Source organism: Ruditapes philippinarum, unplaced genomic scaffold, assembly GCF_026571515.1.
Source record: "Ruditapes philippinarum isolate M1 unplaced genomic scaffold, ASM2657151v2 ctg3899_1_1_1_1, whole genome shotgun sequence".
NCBI classification, from domain to species: Eukaryota; Metazoa; Mollusca; class Bivalvia; order Venerida; family Veneridae; genus Ruditapes; species Ruditapes philippinarum.
This window is the reverse complement of record NW_026866447.1, coordinates 25,451-46,115: the sequence shown is the minus strand read 5'-3', so window position 1 is coordinate 46,115 and position 20,665 is coordinate 25,451. Positions and strand designations below refer to the sequence as shown.

At 37.0% G+C, this 20,665-nt stretch overlaps 1 protein-coding gene across 4 annotated transcripts in view; it reads left to right on the top strand.

Moving 5' to 3' along the window:
- LOC132732507 (cytochrome P450 2J5-like) overlaps nucleotides 1–19,481 on the top strand; it is a 38,459-nt gene extending 18,978 nt beyond the window's left edge. Inside the window, exons 2-7 of one of the 4 annotated variants that reach the window (XM_060718950.1) lie at nucleotides 1,489–1,821; nucleotides 4,887–5,096; nucleotides 6,276–6,423; nucleotides 7,307–7,540; nucleotides 12,148–12,275; nucleotides 17,750–19,481. In XM_060718950.1, the coding sequence (XP_060574933.1) occupies nucleotides 1,489–1,821; nucleotides 4,887–5,096; nucleotides 6,276–6,423; nucleotides 7,307–7,500 (885 nt within the window). In that variant the 3' untranslated portion in view covers nucleotides 7,501–7,540; nucleotides 12,148–12,275; nucleotides 17,750–19,481. Of the gene's footprint in view, nucleotides 1–540; nucleotides 1,822–4,886; nucleotides 5,097–6,275; nucleotides 6,424–7,306; nucleotides 7,541–12,147; nucleotides 12,276–17,749 lie in introns of those variants that run through there. The other 3 variants (XM_060718949.1, XM_060718947.1, XM_060718948.1) reach the window with 3 other exon arrangements.
- Nucleotides 19,482–20,665: the final 1,184 nt, after the last annotated feature.

The window sequence follows — 20,665 nt, the reverse complement described above, 5'->3', positions numbered from 1 at the left end:
AAACATCATTTTCACGAGCCTAACTTTCAAAAATCATTTGACCAATTTCCGTGCTAATTTGATTTTGTACAACAATGGAGGGTCCTCTTAACATGTTTTAAGTTTGAAAGCCCTAACCCAAGTAATATGTTCAGGAGTTGTCCGCGTGGCTTTGTTTTTTTGGCACTGCGATATGTTCTTTCTCTATATAAATTTCGGAAAAAAACATCATTTTCACGAGCCTAACGTTCAAAAATCATTTGACCAATTGCGTTGCAAATTTGATTTTGTAAAACTATGAAGGGTCTTCTTAACATATTTAAAGTTTCAAAGCCCTTACCCAAGTAATATGTCCAGGAGATTTCCGCTTGGCTCGGTTATTTTTTGGCACTGCAATTTGTTCTTTCTCTATATAAATTTCGGAGTTTACACAATTTTCACGAGCCTACCGTTCAAAAAATTATCTGACCAATTATGTTGCAAATTTAATTCGGCTACTTTTAAAACACACACAAAAAAGTATGTTGCCATGTTTGTTCAAATGGTAGTAAATCGGCTTGGAAGTAGCTGGATACCGGCAGCAGCAAAGGATGGTAAAAAGGTCCTGCTTATCTACTTCCAACGAAACCATTTATTTTGTACAGCAAACAGTGACATCTTATGTAACTGTTTTTTCCCTTCGCCAAAGCAACCAATAATGTTTTCACATGTGCACTATTTCATATACAAATATGAACTTTGTGATATCAGTTTAAGATTTAAATTTTACATCTGCTTTTATTGATAGTTTACAATACCAGTATAACTTGTTTCTTGTCATGGAGAGTTTTGATATTCAGGTGAGCGATATTAGGGCCATCATGGCCCTCTTGTTAAAAATGAATGATGTGTTTGAACATTTCATGCTGGTGATAGTGGATTGAATTACTAACTACCAGCTGTTAAATAGTTGGGTATTACAAACAACCAGCTTGTAGGTAATTGGTTATTGGAATATCCAACTACTTACTACCATCAAAATTAACGCTTAATGGCCACATCATTGAATATGTTTAGTAACACATAGTTACGTAACTGTACCTTCTGTATCTCGTTACACGAACTTCCTTTTTACATGTAAAGTTTGTGTTTTACACAGTCAGTATTGAAATATGAAAATGTTGAAGTGTAAATTTATCGTTTTAATTTTTTTTTACATTTAACATATGCATGGTCGGTTTTCAATAGACAGGTTCGTATACACTAGGTTAAATTAAACCTAATACCACATGCATTTTGATAATTGTTTATCTAACCATTTGAAATTTAAACATGCTGGAATTTTGTTTGTTTGGATTATTGTTGATTCTTGTGACATTTTTGTTTATCAGAAAAGGTGAGCGGAGAGTGGGCAATGTAATCCCTGGACCAAAGGGCCTTCCTTACTTTGGGAGCCGTTTTGAAATGAATTTCCTCAATATGTATGGAAAGTGTATCAATTATGCTAAGACTTATGGGGATATTTTTCAGGTCAAGCTTATGAGTAATCGAATAATTGTAATAAATTCTGAGCGATTATTCCGATTGGCAACGACAGGGGAGGAATATAAGCTATATCTTAATGATAGGCCAGCTTCATTTTATGGAGAAACGTTTTTGAATGGATCACAATGGGCTTCACTTCATACAAACGGGTCAATCAAGGAGCATGCTCCATACAGGAAAATGTTTGCAAGATTCATTAGGGATGCTAAGGCCGAGGAAAGACCTCTGTTACTGGACAAGATATCATGCAAAAAAGGTGTTGATTTCGAGATTGTTTCAGAGCTGAAAAGCTCCTTGGCAACGACAATTTGTAGCATAGTTAGTATCTAGAACATATTTACACGTTCTATTTCTTCTTTTTACGTATGTCTGTACGCATACGTGATACGCTGTATACATCATAGGAACTCGAGAACGGGACCGCAGATTGCGGCGCATATTTTCGATCGTGTAACGGTTTTTAAAAACGTTTCTGCTACATCTAAATATCTTTAAGTATTATCCGAGCATATGGTCTCATACAATTTATTATCACTTGAACCCAATCTGTTACTTTTAAAACTGGTCAATTTTTACGGTATTATAAAAAAGACAAGGAGTGACATCCGCCATTTGCCGCAACGTTCGGCATGAGTTTTCTCCCTTTGGCTATACTTGATTACTCTTTTTTCAGAAGTTTGTTCCCGTTATCGTTGTCAACTATCATGTATCGTAACGGTTTAATGTTTACACTAGTGTTTGACATGTATAGTCGGCATTAAAACGGGCGTATTCGTGTTATGGTTTGTTTACATGGAGAAAACAGACACTTTAGTAATATGGTCTAATAGATTTTGCCTAACTGAAAAAAGGAATATTAAAACATGATCCATAGATATATATATTCAAGGCACTAATCTGGTATTCCTTATTAGGAAACCCATGTTTTGAGTGACATAAAGAGAGTACTAGAAAAATTAAAACAAAAATCAAGCATATCAAGGGGGGTAACTTACGCCGAACGTTGCGGCAAATAGCGGATGTCACTCCTTTTCTTTTTCAATATACCGTAAATTTGACAGATTTTTAAATTAGTAGATTATATTAAATTGAGATACGATTATTAAATACCATCCGCTCGTATAATATAAAAAGATATTCAAAGGTCGGACAAACAATATGTAAAGCTGGTACGGATTCGGATTTATGCGCCGCAATATGCGGTCCTGTTCCAGAGTTCCTATGGTATACATATATTTGGTATGGTTGTACATGTGTATGTTAACGTGTTTAAATTCAATTTTCTCTCTTACATTTTACAAAGCTTCGCCTGCCATCGCCGCCATGATTAAACTAAATATAGCCAAATCTTCTGCTTTCTTGTCAGAATCGCAGTTTTACCTGGCTGGTGTAATACATTATATTTTGCCTGTTTTTCTCTTTTCAGACATCCTACAGCATACAATTTTAAATGAAGAAGACAAATGTCATTAGCATAAACGAATAACATTTATTTCTTTTTGCAATAACAATGAATTATGATTATTAAATCAGTATGTTTATATCAGTAGTAGGAGGAGTAATTATTTTACGATTGTTCTCAGCACTTTGTTTGTTTTTTATGCCCCCATTTCGAAGAAAAGGGGGTATATTGCTTTGCACTTGTCGGTCCGTCGGTCCGTCGGTCCGTAGACCAAATGGTTTCCGAGTGATAACTAAAGAACCCTTAGGCCTAGGAACTTCAAACTTGGTATGGTGATTGGTCATGACCAGTAGATGACCCCTATTGATGTTGGGGTCAAGGGGTCAAAGGTCAAGGTCACATTGACCTTGTAAGCAAAAACGGTTTCCAATCAATAACTAAAGAATCTTAAGGCCTAGGAACTTCAAACTTGGTATGGTGATTGGGCATGATCAGTAGATGATCCCTATTGATTTTGGGGTCAAGGGGTCAAAGGTCAAGGTCACATTGACCTTGTAAGCAAAAACGGTTTCCGATCAATATCTAAAGAACCTTAAGGCCTAGGAACTTCAAACTTGGTATGGTGATTGGTCATGATCAGTAGATGATCCCTATTGATTTTGGGGTCAAGGGGTCAAAGGTCAAGGTCACATTGACCTTGTGGGTAAAAACGGTTTCTGATCAATAACAAAAGAACCCTTAGGCCTAGGAACTTCAAACTTGGGATGGCGATTGGTCATGACCAGCAGATGACCCCTATTGATTTTGGGGTTAAGGGGTGAAAGGTCAAGGTCACATTGACCTTGTAGGTAAAAACGATTTCTGATCAATAACGAAAGAACCCTTAGGCCTAGGAACTTCAAACTTGGTATGGTGATTGGTCATGACCAGCAGATGACCCCTATCGATTTTGGGGTTAAGGGGTCAAAGGTCAAGGTCACATTGACCTTGTAGGTAAAAACGATTTCCGATCAATAACAAAAGAACCCTTAGGCCTAGGAACTTCAAACTTGGTATGGTGATTGGTCATGACCAGCAGATGACCCCTATTGATTTTGGGGTTAAGGGGTCAAAGGTCAAGGTCACATTGACCTTGTAGGTAAGAACGATTTCCGATCAATAACGAAAGAACCCTTAGGCCTAGGAACTTCAAACTTGGTATGGTGATTGGTCATGACCAGCAGATGACCCCTATTGATTTTGGGGTTAAGGGGTCAAAGGTCAAGGTCACATTGACTTTGTAGGTAAAAACGGTTTCCAATCAATAACAAAAGAACCCTTAGGCCTAAGGACTTCAAACTTTGTATGGTGATTGGTCATGATCAGTAGATGACCCCTATTGATTTTGGGGTCAAGGGGTCAAACGTCAAATTCGCATTGACCTCTTAGGTAAAAACGGTTTCCGTTCAATAACTAAAGAACCCTTAGGCCTAGGAACTTCAAACTTGGTATGGTGATTTGTCATGACCAGAAGATGACCCCTATTGATATTGGGATTAAGGGGTCAAATGGCAAGGTCACATTGACCTTGTAGGTAAAAATGCTTTCAAATCAATAACTTAAGAACCCTTTGGCCTAGGAACTTCAAACATGGTATGGTGATTGGTCATGACCAGCAGATGACCTATTGATTTTGGGGTCAAGGGGTCAAAGGTCAAGGTCACGTTGACCTTGTATGTTAAAACGGTTTCCGATCAATTAACTAAAAACACTTAGGCCTAGGAACTTCAAACTTTGTATGATGATTGGTCGAGACCAGCAGATGACCCCTATTGAGTTTTGGGTCAAGGGGTCAAAGGTTAAGGTCATGACCAGTAGATACTTGATAACCCTTATTAATTGTTTGATCACTGGGTCAGAAGTCATGCATAATAACCTTATCACATGACTAATTGGCTGCTGATAGGGGGCATACATGTTTTAAAAACATATCTTGTTTAAGTTGATTGGCAATGATTTTAATGAGCGTGATCCAAAATTGGTGGAAGAGTTAATGGATATTACGGATTACCTTTTGCCATCATCCGACGTGAATGACGCAGTACAGGCATACCCCTGCTTACGCATTTTTACACCAACATATAACGTTATGTTTCAACGAGCTTCCGCAATAAAGTACGCCATAATGAATGTGTATGTCAAACCACAGAAGGTAAAGAATTTCAGAATTGTTTATATTATAAAGTTATCTTATGGTATACAAGAACGATAGTATATAATCAATATTTGTGTCGCCCCTAGAGAGTATTGGCGGTATATAGGAATCACTTCTCCGTCGTCTGTCTGTATGATCATCCGTCACAAAAGTTGTCCGGACAACTCCTCAAAACCTACCGGTGCAATTTCATCCAAATTTTACAGGAATGACCAGTACCAAGCCTAATTGTACATTATATCTGAATTTTTCGGTTCAATGATTTTTTTCAAAGTTATTTCCCTTTAATGATTTTTATCTTTTAAGTGAGTCCAGATTTCTCCTCTCATGTAACTGATGCAATTTCAATGAAACATTACAGGATTGATTGATAGCTCTAGCACTAGTGCATATTACAAGAGTTTTCCCCTTGAATGACTTTTGGCCGAGTTAAGGTTCTTGAATAAAAAAGGTTGTAATAAAGTTTGTCCGGACTACTTCTCTTATACCATTTATTCAATTTCAATGAAACAGGATTGACAAATATAGCCCAAGTTTGTTACAGAGGTTTCCGCTTCAATGATATTTGCCCGAGCAATAGCCAATGGCATTGAATAAAAAAGATGTTATTTTTTGTGCTGTCATACGCAGTAGCTTATCTGGACTACTCCTCAAAAGCTACTGGTATAATTTCATTCAAACTCAACAGGAATGATCAATACAAAGTCTAGTTGTGCATATTATCGGCATTTTTGGACAATTTTTTTTTTTGCAATTTCAATAAAACTTAACAGGGATTATCGGTAGCTCAAATACTTGCGCACATTTCATGGTTTTTAATGTTAAATGATTTTTTTGCTGAGTTATGGCCCTTGAATAAACACGCGTATTTTTCCTGTTAATATTTTGTGTGTTTCCTGTTATACAGTTGCTGCAATATGCAACTGGTTTCATGAGGCGACACATATGATCACTGATTGCTCTTATTGCATCAAAAATCTACTCAAAACATTACCCGCTATTAGTATATGCAATTAAACATATTCTATATATTATGTGATGAAAATAAACTAAACTGAGAAACTGAAAAATGCAGACTGATTTAAGTGTGAATAACCACATAATGGATTATTTATTATCTCATCAAAGCTGTAGTGCAATGTGTTACTGAATGTAAATAATATTTCCACGTTGCAGGAAAAGTTTGTACCCGGTGTTGTCGGAGGAATAGTGGATCAGTCCCTACAAGAACAAATGGAAGACATAAAAGCTGGCCGGGAACCACTTCTCACCGACGATAAAATATTTTATCAAGTGTTAGAAGTAATGGAAGCAGGCAAGACAGGTTATGCCAACAAAGATATTAAAAATAATGTTGACTGTTTCATCGTCAAAATAATGCTCTATTGCCTCATAGATAAATATTGTCTTAATTATTGAATTTTGACAATTACCTATTTACAATAGTGCTATAACAATTCCATTGAATTTGGAAAATTAAAATATTGTATAGCATAGTGTCCTAAATTTGAACCTGTCCTAGAGTCAATATCATTTCTATATCTGCCCAATGTCTTATATTTTCGATCCTTGAAGATCGTTCAGCGCGACATTATTGTTGTGCTTGTGGTATTTTTAGTTTCAACTTTTCGGCATTTTCTAGTTGGGTGGTTCCAATATTCCTTCTTGAATAATGTTGAATCACCCTTAGGATATGTTGCCTGCTTTTTAAATTTGTCTTTTGACGTCTTATCTGTGATACGCAGGCTTCATAACCTCTGATCCCCTTTCAAAATTCCATTTTATTTAGTTCCGCCCATTGTTTTCTCGTTTAGGGCACACGCTTTTTATTACTTGGGGACCATACGCCGCTTTTAATGGAATAGCACGGAAGTGTCACATTGAAGGTTCCATGATAACCGCCGTATGAACACATCTGCGGATGTTTCTAAATTCAAAATTCTACTATTTCATGTTTAAATGTTGAATTCTGCTTAAGCCGGTGCTAGGGGGTGTGAACGGTAGTATTGCACTTTCCAGTACCGTCCATGAACAGGCTCAATCAAACCGAGCCTGCAACATTTTCAATTTTGCCGTGTTTGGGCTTTCTTTAGGGATTCTGTATTTATCTATTGTTAGATGTCCATATATTGCCGTGATGATCATTTTAAAATTTTGGTAGAAATTTGATACCCGACTTTGCTGTTCAAACTTTAAAATATCAACAGGTTTGGTAGCATGGTGGACTTTCCTGTCAAATGCGCTTCTCTGTCTGCTAAATCATCCAGAATATCAAGACAAAATGTTTGAAGAACTAGAGCGAGTTGTAGGGCATGAAAGGGATGTAAAACTGAGTGATAAATCTCAGTGTCCATTTACTGAGGCGGTTGAGCTATCTACCAATTGTTCCTTTCATAGTTGACATAAACTTTGAAGGGTACGATATACCAAAAGACAGTATAGTAAGTTACATTATTTATTGTTATGCCCCCACTTCGAAGAAAAGGGAGTATATTGCTTTGCACTTGTCGGTCCTTCCCGTCCGTCGGTCCGTAGACCAAATGGTTTCCGAGTGATAACTAAAGAACCCTTAGGCCTAGGAACTTCAAACTTGGTATGGTAATTGGTCATGACCAGTAGATGACCCCTATTGATTTTGGGGTCAAGGGGTCAAAGGTCAAGGTCACATTGACCTTGTATGTTAAACGGTTTCCGATCAATAACTAAAGAACGCTTAGGCCTAGGAACTTCAAACTTGGTATGATGATTGGTCATGACCAGCAGATGACCCCTATTGATTTAGGGGTCAAGGGGTCAAAGGTCAAGGTCACATTGACCTTGAAGGTAAAAAGGTTTCCAATCAATAACTAAAGAACCCTTAGGCCTAGGAACTTCAAACTTGGTATGATGATTGGTCATGACCAGTAGATGACCCCTATTTATTTTGGGGTTTTGGGGTCAATGGCATAGTGACTTTGTACTTAATGACCGTTTCTGACCAATAACTCAACAACTCAAGTTGCCTTGGTTGATATTTTTATGGGCTTTTGGTATACACATTTGAAGGTCTTATGTAATATAACAACTTGGCTGTCATTAATGAGGCCTATGTGATTCATAAAATTTATGTATATATTATTTGGTAAGATTTTTAATAACTTTAATAGCTGCACACAACCTATGGGGTCACAATAATTATTACCTTGTGACTAGTCATGACCAGTAGATACTAGATAACTCTTATTAATTGCTTGTTCACTGGGTCAGAAGTCATGCATAATAACCTGATCACATGACAAATTGGCTGCCGATAGGGGGCATACATGTTTTACAAACATATCTTGTTTCTTCTTGTTTTCATTTATGAACTTGTCTTTTGAAAGCTTGTGGTTTGACTCTATAGAAATTAGATTAAAAGAGGAAATCGTTTAATTATGTTTCTACATGCATGTATGAAATACATCTGCAAATATTTACATGAAGACGATATTTTCAGGAGGTAGTTCCTTCCAGAAGTATTCTCCGGGTTCCATTCCGCATAATCTAACATAAAGCGGAACGGGTACCTCGCAACTGTTGCGGGAGAACATTTCCGATTTAGGAATTACCTTCTACATGTAGACTCTTTCTTAAGATACAGGCACATAGGACTTAGTGTCTGATGTCAGTCTTGGAGCATAAGGCCATTCAGAAGTACATGTATGTAAAATCCAGTTGTTTGCATGTGTGCTCGACCCATTTGGTTTCTTTTTGTGTCACCTCTACGGAGTAGTTGCGACATATAGGGATCACTTATCTGTCGTCTTTTTGTCCGTCCGTTACGAAACTTGTCCGGAATTCTCCTCATAAACTACTGGTGCAATTTCATCAAATCTGAGTACCAAGTCTAGTTTTGCATATCGTCAGCATTTTCCGGTTTATTGTTTTTTGTCAGCGTCATGGGCCTTAAATAATATTTATTATGTCTCCCCCACCTCGGGGGGAGACATGTTGTTTTTGCCCTGTCCGTCAGTCCGTCCGTCCGTCAGTCCGTCCGTCAGTCCGTCCGTCCATTCTTCGTTTCCGGACGATAACTAGAGTTCCTTTTGACCTACAGCCCTCAAACTTCATAGGATGATTGGTCTTATAGAGCTGATGATCCCTATTGTTTTTGGGGTCAGTAGGTCAAAGGTCAAGGTCACAGTGACCGTTGGTCAATTTCTCGTTTCCGGATGATAACTAGAGTTCCTTTAGACCTACAGACCTCAAACTTCATAGGATGATTGGTCTTATTGAGCAGATGATCCCTATTGTTTTTGGGGTCAGTAGTTCAAAGGTCAAGGTCACAGTGACCTGTTGGTCAATTTCTCGTTTCCGGATGATAACTAGAGTTCCTTTTGACCTACAGCCCTCAAACTTCATAGGATGATTGGTCTTATAGAGCAGATGATCCCTATTGTTTTTGGGGTCAGTAGGTCAAAGGTCAAGGTCACAGTGACCGTTGGTCAATTTCTCATTTCCGGATGATAACTAGAGTTCCTTTTGACCTACAACCCTCAAACTGGGGGGAGACATATTGTTATAACTAGAGTTCCTTTTGACCTACAACCCTCAAACTGGGGGGAGACATATTGTTTTTGCCCTGTCCGTCCGTCAGTCCGTCCGTCCGTCAGTCCGTCCGTCCATTCTTCGTTTCCGGACGATAACTAGAGTTCCTTTTGACCTACAGCTCTCAAACTTCATAGGATGAATTGTCTTATTGAGCAGATGATCCCTATTGTTTTTGGGGTCAGTAGTTCAAAGGTCAAGGTCACAGTGACCGTTGGTCAATTTCTCGTTTCCGGATGATAACTAGAGTTCCTTTTGACCTACAGCCCTCAAACTTCATAGGATGATTGGTCTTATAGAGCTGATGATCCTTATTGTTTTTGGGGTCAGTAGGTCAAAGGTCAAGGTCACACTGACCGTTGGTCAATTTCTCGTTTCCGGATGATAACTAGAGTTCCTTTAGACCTACAGACCTCAAACTTCATAGGATGATTGGTCTTATTGAGCAGATGATCCCTATTGTTTTTGGGGTCAGTAGTTCAAAGGTCAAGGTCACAGTGACCGTTGGTCAATTTCTCGTTTCCGGATGATAACTAGAGTTCCTTTTGACCTACAGCCCTCAAACTTCATAGGATGATTGGTCTTATAGAGCAGATGATCCCTATTGTTTTTGGGGTCAGTAGGTCAAAGGTCAAGGTCACAGTGACCGTTGGTCAATTTCTCATTTCCGGATGATTTCAATAGTGTAAAAAAATCTGACAATATGAACGTTTGTTTCAAGTATCATCAAAATCCTTTAAAGGTTTGAAGAATTATGGAGCAGACACAATTTCATTTAATTTCATTTGTGAAACTATATATGATATGACCATCAAGTGCAATTTCGTTTGACGCCCGCCTGCCATACGCTGATTGAATAACCAGGATTTTCTAAATTGAATACCTGGTTAAAAACAAACAGTTTAGGAAGCATCTTCTCATACAACCTTAACAATAGAAACCATCCATAGACAGCCTTCATTGAAGTGACTACCGGGTATTTACATTATCTTATCTCCATTTCCATTCCTGTTTCCATTCACAGTTATTCTCAGCAGTGGGGGAGACATGCGCTTTTTTACAAAAGCATCCTCTAGTTTCTAAAGTTTGTCCGGACTACTACTGTTATACCACTTATGCAATTTTAATGAAACTTAACACGCTTGATCTTTAGCTAAAGTCCTTGTTTTCCAGTTGAATTATTTTTGGCTGAGTTATGGCCCTTGAATACAAAAATTTTTTTGGTGTATTGCCAGATACTCGAATGCATGTCCGAACTAATTCTAAAAAACTACTTGTGAAATATCATCCAAACTTTACAGGAATAATAGGAATAATATATATAATTGGTTTTTTTATGGTTCAATGATTTTTGTCAGAGTTATGACCCTTTAATTATTTTCATTTTTTAAATTTTGCCCGGTCTACTCTTATTATTCCAGTAACTTAAGAATCCTTTGACCCAATGTCTTCATATTTGGCACGGAGGTTAGTCATAATTAGTAGATTAACCCTATTGCTTTAGAGGTCACCAGTCTTCATAATTGGCACAAAGGTTGGTCATGACCATTTTGTGACCAATGTTGATTTTGAGCTTACTGGGCTCACTAGGCTCTTAAGTTCCAAAAGCTTGGCCGCTCAATTGCTTAAGAATGTTTTGGTCAACAGTCTTTATATTTAGTATTGAGGTTGGCAATGACTACTAGATGACCCTTTTTGATTTTGATGTCACTAGGTCAAAGGTCAAGGTCAGAAGGACCTTGACTAAAAAAAGCTTATCTGCCCAATAACTTATGAATCCTTTGATTCACAGTCTTCATATTTGGCATGAAAGTTTACCATGACCATTTAGTGACACTTATTGATTTTGAAATCACTGGGACAAAGGTCAATATCACAGGGGCCTTTAGTTCAAAAAGCTTGTCACCTCAATTGCTTAAGAATGCTTTGGTCAACAGTCTTCATATTTAGTATTGAGGATGGATGGCTATTAGATTAAATTTTTTTATTTTAAGGGGACTGTGTCAATGGTCAAGGTCCCAGAGGCTTTTACTACAATAAGCTTGTCTGCTCGAATGCCTGTCCACAGTGATCAAAGGTAAAGGTCACTTTAACTTTGCCACTAACAACAAGAAGAATACATAACTTAGAAATGCACTAACTTACAACTCTCAGATTTGGCAGGGAGGTTGTCCTTGAGCTCTAAATAAACAATGTTGATTCTGTCAAAGTGGTTTACGGTTTTCACCCCATGAGAGAAGCAGTTCTATTTTTTTCTATTTTTTATTTACTGTATATTGATATAATAATAAAATTATAAAAATTCAAAATTTCACCTTTTCATGTTTAAATCTTGAATTCTGCTAGAGCCGGTGCTTACGGGCGTGGACAGTAACTTACACTTTCCAGTACTGTCCATCAACATGCTTAATCAAACCAAACCTGCAACAGTATCAATTTTGTCGTTTTTGGCGTACTTTAGGAAATCCGTTTTCTCTTTAAGATACTTGGAAATATATGGTTAATTCATTATAATGAAACTATATTCGAAGATCCATGGAAATTTAGACCGGAAAGATGGCTTGACGAAGATGGAAAACTGGTAAACAAGAACCATGTGTACAGAAAAAAGTAAAATAGATATTTTAGTATTTTTATCAGCATCAAGATAAACTAATTTCATCCTTATAGATGTAATTAAAGATATTTTTATCCCCCGCCGAAAATTTTCGGCGGAGGATATAGTAATAGTCTCCGTCCGTCCGTCCGACCTTCCGTCCGTCCGTCCTTCCGTCCGAAATTTTTGTCCGGAGCATATCTCTAAAAGTATTTGAGTTATCAACTTGAAACTTCATAGGTGGATAGACCTCATTGAGAAGGAGTGCAGTGCACAAGAATGATAACTCTACCTTGCATGATTTTTGAGTTATTGCCCTTTGTTATTTTTCAAAATTGATTTTTGTCCAGAGCATAACTCCAAAAGCCTATGAGATATTAACATGAAACTTCATAGGTGCATAGATCTCACTCAGGAGGTATGCAGTGCACAAGAATGATAACTCTTCCTTTCATAATTTTTGAGTTATTGCCCTTTGTTATTTTTCATACCTAATTTTTCACCTGAGTGGAGCATAACTCAAAAAAGTGTTTGAGATATCAACATGAAATGTCATAGAAGGATAGATCTTATTGAGGAGAAATGTTGTGTGCAAGAATGATAACTCTTCCCTATACAATTTTTGAGTTATTGCCCTTTGTTGTTTTTTTTCATGCTATTTTGTCCAGAGCTTATCTGAAAAAGTATTTGAGGTATTCATCTTGAAACTTCATAGGTGGATGGATCTCATTGAGGAGGAGTGCAGTGCTAAAGAATGATAACTCTGCCCTGCATTATTTTTGAGTTTATTGCCCTTTGTTATTTTTTCAAAATTAATTTTTGTCCAGAGCATAACTCAAAAAGCCTTTGAGATATCAAAATGAAACTTCACAGGTGCATAGATCTCACTCAGGAGGTGTGCACTGCACAAGAATGATAACTGTACTTTTTATAATTTTTGAGTTATTGCCCTTTGTTTTTTTTTCATACTTAATTTTTCAATTCAATTTTTTTTCTCAAAAAGTATTTGAGGTATCAACTTGAAACTTCATAGGTGGATAGATTTTACTGAGGGAGGGATGCAGCACACAAGGATGATAACCTACCCTGCATTATTTTTCAGTTATTGCCCTTTGTTATTTTCAGCCATCAGTATCACATAGGTTTCAAATCTGTAATCACTATAGCCATCAGTTTTCATTACCAAAAGACCTCTTAAAATGGAATTATTCTGCTCTACTACATATACATTCTTCCAACGAGCAAACACATTCGGCGGGGGATGGCCATGTTGACATGGCTCTTGTTAAATTTTTAAAGTACCCTAGTTGGTATCACGGATAATAACGTATTATATGTTGTTATTATGCACCCACCTTCGAAGAAAGGGGTATATTGTTTTGATAATGTCGGTTTCCGCTATTATCTTAAATTTTTATCACAAAGTCTTCATATTTCACAAACCGATTTGTCATAAGTAGTAGATGGGTGTTTCTTTTGGGTCACTAGGTCAAAGTAAATGTCACAGTGACCTTAAATGCCAGAAATAGTTTCCCGTCATTATTTTAAAATTATTTATCACAGTCTTCAAATTTCACATACGGCTTAGTCATATACAGTAAATGACCCCTATTGATATTGGGGTCACTAATTCAAAGGTCAAGGTCACAGGGACCTTAAATGTCAGAATTGTTTCCGCCCATTATCTTGAAAACTATTTAACACTTAGTCTTTATATTTCATATACTGATTTGTTATAACTAATACATGACCCCTATCGATTTAAGGATCTGTTTTTAGCTCACCTGTCACAAAGTGACAGGGTGAGCTTTTGTCATCGCTTTTCGTCCGTCGTCCGTCCGTCGTCCGTAAACTTTTACTTTAAATGACATCTCCTCATAAACCACTAGGCCAATTGAAGAAATTTTTTTAAATATCTTCTTTTAAAAAACCCTAAGAGCTAGAGCTAAGATATTTGGCATGAAACATCTTCTAGTGAGTGTCTACCAAGTTTGTTCAAATAAAAGCCCTTGGTCAAAATTGGCCTCGCCCCAGGGGGTCATTGATTTTCCCTATATGCATATAGTAAAAACTTAAAAAATCGTCCTTTAAAGAACCCAAAGAGCTAGAGCTAAGATATTTAGCATGAAACATGTTCTAATGAGTGTCTACCAAGTTTGTTCAAATAAAAGCCCTGGGGTCAAAATTGGCCCCGCCCCAGGGCGTCATTGATTTTCCCTATATGCATATAGTAAAAACTTAAAAAATCTTCTTTTAAAGAACTCAAAGAGCTAGAGCTAAGATATTTAGCATCAAACATGTTCTGATAGGTGTCTACCAAGTTTGTTCAAATAAAAGCCCTGGGGTCAAAATAGGCCCCGCCCCGGGGGTCATTGATTTTCCTTATATGTGTATAGCAAAAACTTAAAAAATCTTCTTTGAATAAACCCAAATAGTTAGAGTTTAGATATTAAGCATGAAACATCTTCTAGTAAGTGTCTACAAAGTTTGTTCAAATAAAAGCCCTGGGGTCAAAACTGGCCCCGCCCCAGGGGTGTCATTGTTTTTAACTATAATTTTATGTGTATAGTAAAAACTTAAAAAAATCTTCTTTTAAAAAGCCCAATGAGATAAAGCTTAGATGTTTAGCATGAAACATCTTCTTATGGGTGTGGGGGGAGGCTATATACAGGTGAGCGACCTCAGGGCCATCATGGCCCTCTTGTTCTGTCTATCTGTTCATCTGTAGACCACATTGTTTCCGCTCATTATCTGAAAAAATGTTTATCACAAAGTCTTCATATTTCACATACTGAGTGGTCATAACTGTTAAATGACCCCTATTGATTTTGGGTTCAAAGGTTAAGGTCACAGGGCTTTAAATGTCAGAATGGTATCCCTTAAAAACTATCACAAAGTCTTCATTTATCACATATTGCTTTGTCATATGCAGTAGATGACCCTATTGATTTTGGTTCTCTAGCTAGTTCATTATCTTGTAAACTAATTATGTCCCCCCTTCAAAGAAGTGGGGTATATTGCTTTGCATTTGTCTGTCAGTCGGTCCGTTGGCCAAATGGTTTTCGATCAATAACTTAAGACCCCATGGGCGTAGGAAATTAGTATGGGGATTATGACTAGTACATGACCCCTATTGATTTTGGGGCCGAGGGTCAAAGGTCAAGGTCACATTGATCTTGTAGGAAAAAACGGTTACTGATCAATAACTTGACAACCATTAAGTTGTTAGTCTTCAAACTGCATAGGTACATTAGTCTTGGCCATTAAATGACCCCTATTGATTTCGAGGTCAAGGGGTCAAATGTCAAGGTCACATTGACCTTGAAGGTAAACACGGTTTCCGATCAATGACTTGATAACAGATCGGTCCTTGGCCCTCAAACTGCACAGGTGCATTGGTCTTGGCCAGTAGGTGACCCCTATTGATTTTAGGGTCAGGGGGTCAATGATTAAGGTCACATAAACCATGTCAAACAGTTTCTTATCATTAACTCAACAACGCATGGACCTTGACATTTAAACTTCACAAATGCATTGCTTTTGGTCAGAAGATGACCTCAATGGATGTTTTGGGGTCAAGTGTCAGAAGTCAAGATCACAATGACCTAATGGGTAAAAACAGTTTCTGATCAATATCTCGAAAACACATGGGCCGTTTACATTCAAACTTCACAGGTGCATTGAACTTGGCCAATAACCCCTATTGATTTAAGAGTCAAAGGTCAAAGTAGCATTGACCTTGTACGTCAAAAAGGTTTCTGACCAATAACTCAACAACACAAGTTGCCTTGGTTGATATTTTTAACTCACCTGAGCTAACTCAGGATGAGCTTTTAGGATCGTTGAATGTCCGTTGTCCGTCGTCTGTCGTCTGTCGTCCGTCGTCCGTCCACACTTGTTCGTTAACACTCTAGCGGTCACATTTTTGCCTCAATCATCATCAAACTTTGTCAGGATGCTTATCAAGATAATAGCTCAGATGAGTTCGAACATGGGTCATCTCGGATGTAAAACTCGGTCACAGGAGCTAAAAATAGAAAAACCATGTTAACACTCCTTTGGTCAAATTTTGACTTACTTGGTCATGATGCTTGTTTAGGTATTTTCTCGAATGAGTTTGAACATGGGTCATCTCGTATGAAAAACTAGGTCACAGGAGCTAAAAGTCGAATAACTTTGTTAACACTCTAGTGGTCACATTTTTGACTCAATTATCATCAAACTTCGTCAGGATGCTTGCCTAGGTAATTGCTCGGATGAGTTCGAACATTAATTATCTCGGATGAAAAACTAGGTCACAGGAGCTAAAAATAGAAAAACCTTAATAACACTCTAGTGGTCACATTTTTTTAGAGAATTTTCATCAAACTTGGTCAGGATGCTTGTCTAGGTAATTGGTTGAATGAGGTCGAACATGGGTCATTTTGGATGAAAAACTAGGTCACAGGAGCTAAAAATAGAAAAACCTTGTTAACACTCTAATGGTCACATATTTAACTCAATTATCATCAAACTTAATCAGAATGCTTGTCTAGGTAATTGCTCGGATGAGTTCGAACATGAGTCATCTCGGATGAAAAACTAGGTCACAGGAGCTAAAAATAGAAAAACCTTTTTAACACTAGTGGTCACACTTTTTTCTGAATAATCATCAAACTTGGTTAGGATGCTTATCTAAGTAATTGCTTGGATGAGTTTGAACATGGGTCATCTCGGGTGAAAAACTAGGTCACAGGAGCTAAAAATAGAAAAATCTTGTTAACACTCTTGTGGCTACTGTGTTGATCAAAATATCATTGAAATTGGTCTGGAAGTCTGCTTTGATGATTTCTAGGTCAAGTTTGAATATGGGTCACCTGGGGCCAAAAACTAGGTCACACTGCTCAAATATGGATAATCCTTGTTAACATTCTAGTGGTCACATTTTTGACTCACCTGTCATGACACTTGGTCAGAATGCTTGTCTAGGTAATTGTTCGGATGAGTTCGATTGGTCAAGTGAGCGATCTAGGGCCATCTTGGTCCTCTTGTTTATTAAAGTAAAAACTTTGGTATACACATTTCAAGATAGCCCTTATCGAATTTTTTTGGTCACTAGTTCAAAAGTCAGTCCCAATTTCCTGGCCACATGACTAATTGGCTGCCGATGGGGGGCATACATGTTTTACAAACATATCTTGTTATTAATTATTTTTATTTTTTCTATAACTGAACACTTCCATTTACCAACTTATGGCATATGTGTATAAGGTAGTTACCAGTAGTATGGTTCAAGGGCTAAAAAGGGGCCATATGTGTCGTTCGACATTTCTTGTTCTACTTTTCTTTCTTTACTAATGATACATGTGGTTAAACCAACGTGTTTAGCTGTTGGTAACGTGGGTTGATATAGAACTGATTTTCTGTATAAGACGTTTAAAAGTAGCAGAAAACGCTCACAAAGTACAATACTATATATTATAATATATTATATTATCTTTTATTTTAGTTTGATTCCTTTTGGCTTTGGTTCCCGAAAATGTCTAGGGAGTCATTTATCCTCATCAATTTTGTTCATGCATTTGTCGTCAATATTCAGACGTTGGAAATGTGTGTCTCCGCCAGGTGCTACAATGTCTTGTGATCCTAGAGACCAAAAATTTTTTGAAAACAAGGTTACCTTACGCCCGAAACCTTTCTACGGACGTTTTGAGGAAAGATTCTAGTATGATGTGTAATCTCAAGATAAATGAGATTATCACAGGCGTCTAGCAGTCAATGATATTATCACAGGCATCTAGCAGTCAATGACATCATCACAGGCATCTAGCAGTCAATGACATCATCACAGGCATCTAGCAGTCAATGAGATCATCACAGGCATCTAGCAGTCAAAATTTATATACATTATTTAATTCAAGTTTATTATCTGTAAAATCACATTAATCACATTAATCATATTTAAATCAAACTGGAAATATTGTAAACGTTAAACTAACAGTGAGAATATATCATTCGAAAACATGTTTTTCTCTATAATTACATCATCATTGTGTATATGCTTTTGCTTTCAACCAATTACTTTTCAATTATCCAAATCACAGTTCTATAACTAGCTGTAAATATTAAGTTGACTTTTTTTTAAAAGAAATTGTGATGATTTGCCAATCTATTCGTCGCACATATGCAAAGACGGGGGTAAATAATCTTTAAATATTTTCTTATTTGATTGATTATATTGTCAAGCCAGGACATTAAATACGTTCTGTTGATAGACAAAATGGTTATATTCTGAATATAGTCAACGCCACGATAAATTAGTTATCTCTTTTCAGTATCCGTTATATTATTATTAAATAATGCTTATAAAAACGCTTGTTTTGAAATCCTTATAACATAGTACATAATCGTGGGCATTTTTATTTTGTTGAGTCATGTAATAAATTTAATTGATCATTTATTAATCAATAAATCGACACAATGGAAACTATAACTGGACACCAAAAATATAAAAAAGCCTTTGAGAAATTAAAATTTAAGGCATTTTGGGGGAATAGTGGGCCTAAAATGCCAGTTAAACATGGCGCTAATGGACGTTCTATTTGAGCCGACATTTTTTCCGTTGATCTTCTTCGATCTAAACAACGCATTTGCACCCCATAAGCAACCTATTTCTCCACAAGTACAAGTATGTACGGAATAAAACCCATAATGTCACTTGACATACTTGAAGTACGTTGATACACACAAATAATTGTATCATAGTCCCCATAATTATCTAGATATTGAATTATGCACACGGTTAAATAGCAAAGACTTCAATAACCCAAAACGATGTCAGGTAAATTACTTGTCCGTTGAATACTTCACAATGTATTATCCATGCATACTTTTCATGAGCAAAGCATATATGAATTATTATCATGTACCGTTCAATATTCTGGATTTTTTAGTCACCAAGACCTATAGCTTTCATTTTTAAAAAAATGACAGTCTGAATAAAACTACTAAGATTAACACTTTGTTGTTTTTTAGCTCACCTGAGCAATGCTCAGGGTGAGCTATTGTGATGGCCCTGTGTCCGTCGTCGTGCGTAGTGCGTCGTCAACTTTTGAACATAAACAACATCTCCTCTGAAACCAATGACTGCACATCAACCAAACTTTACAGAAATGATCCTTGGGTGGTCCCCTTTCAAAGTTGTTCAAATGGTTCCGGTCTGTTGCATATGCAGGTCATAGGGCCAGAAAAAGGATTTCAAAAAACACAAAATTAAAAAGAATCTTTTGTCTGAAAGTAATGGGCCAGAGCTTTGATTTTTGGTATATGGTATCATCTATGGGTCCTCTACCAAACTTGTTCAATTTTGTCCCTAGTGTCAAAATTGGCCCCGCCCGGGGTCATAGGTTTTTCCTTATATGTATATAGTAAAATCTAAAAAAATCTCTGATTTGGCAAAGGCTACAGATTAGATATTTGGCATGAAAGATTGTGTAGTAGACCTCTATCAAGATTGTTCAAATAATGGCCCTCGGGTCTAAATTGGCCCCGCCCTCGGGGGTCATTGATTTTCATAATATACATATATTGAAAACTTTTCTGGTCTGAAAGTAAATGGACTAGAGCTTTGATATTTGGTCTATGGTATCATCTATAGGTCCAAAACCAAAGTTGTTCAAATTTTGTTCCTAGAATTTAAATCGGCCCCGCCCTGGGGGGGGGGGGCATAGGTTTTTCTTTATATGTATATTGTAAAACCTAAAAAAAATCTACTTCTCTGAATTTGTAAAGGCTACAGGTTAGATATTTGGCATGACACATATTCTAGTGAGTGTCTATCAAGTTTCTTCAAATAAAAGCCCTAGGGTCAAAATTGGCCCCGCCCTAGGGGGTCTTTGATTTTCCCTATATGCATATAGTAAAAATCTTCTTTTAAATAACCCAAAGAGTTAGAGCTAAGATATTTAGCATGAAACATGTTCTAATGGTTGTCTACCAGGTTTGTTCAAATAAAAGCCCTGGGGTCAAAATTGGCCCCGCCCCAGGGGTCTTTGATTTCCCTATATGCATATAGTAAAAACTTAAAAATCTTCTTTTAAAAAACCCAAATAGCTAGAGCTAAGATATTTAGCATGAAACATCTTCTAGTGGGTGTCTACCAAGTTTGTTCAAATAAAAGCCATGGGGTCAAAATTGGCCCCGCCCCAGGGGGTCATTGATTTTCCCTATATACATAGAGTAAAAACTTAAAAATATTCTTTTAAATAACCCAAAGAGCTAGAGCTAAGATATTTAGCATGAAACATCTTCTAATGGGTGTCTACCAAGTTTGTTCAAATAAAAGCCCTGGGGTCAAAATTGGCCCCGCCCCAGTGGTTATTGATTTTCCCTATATACATAGAGTAAAACTTAAAAATCTTCTTTT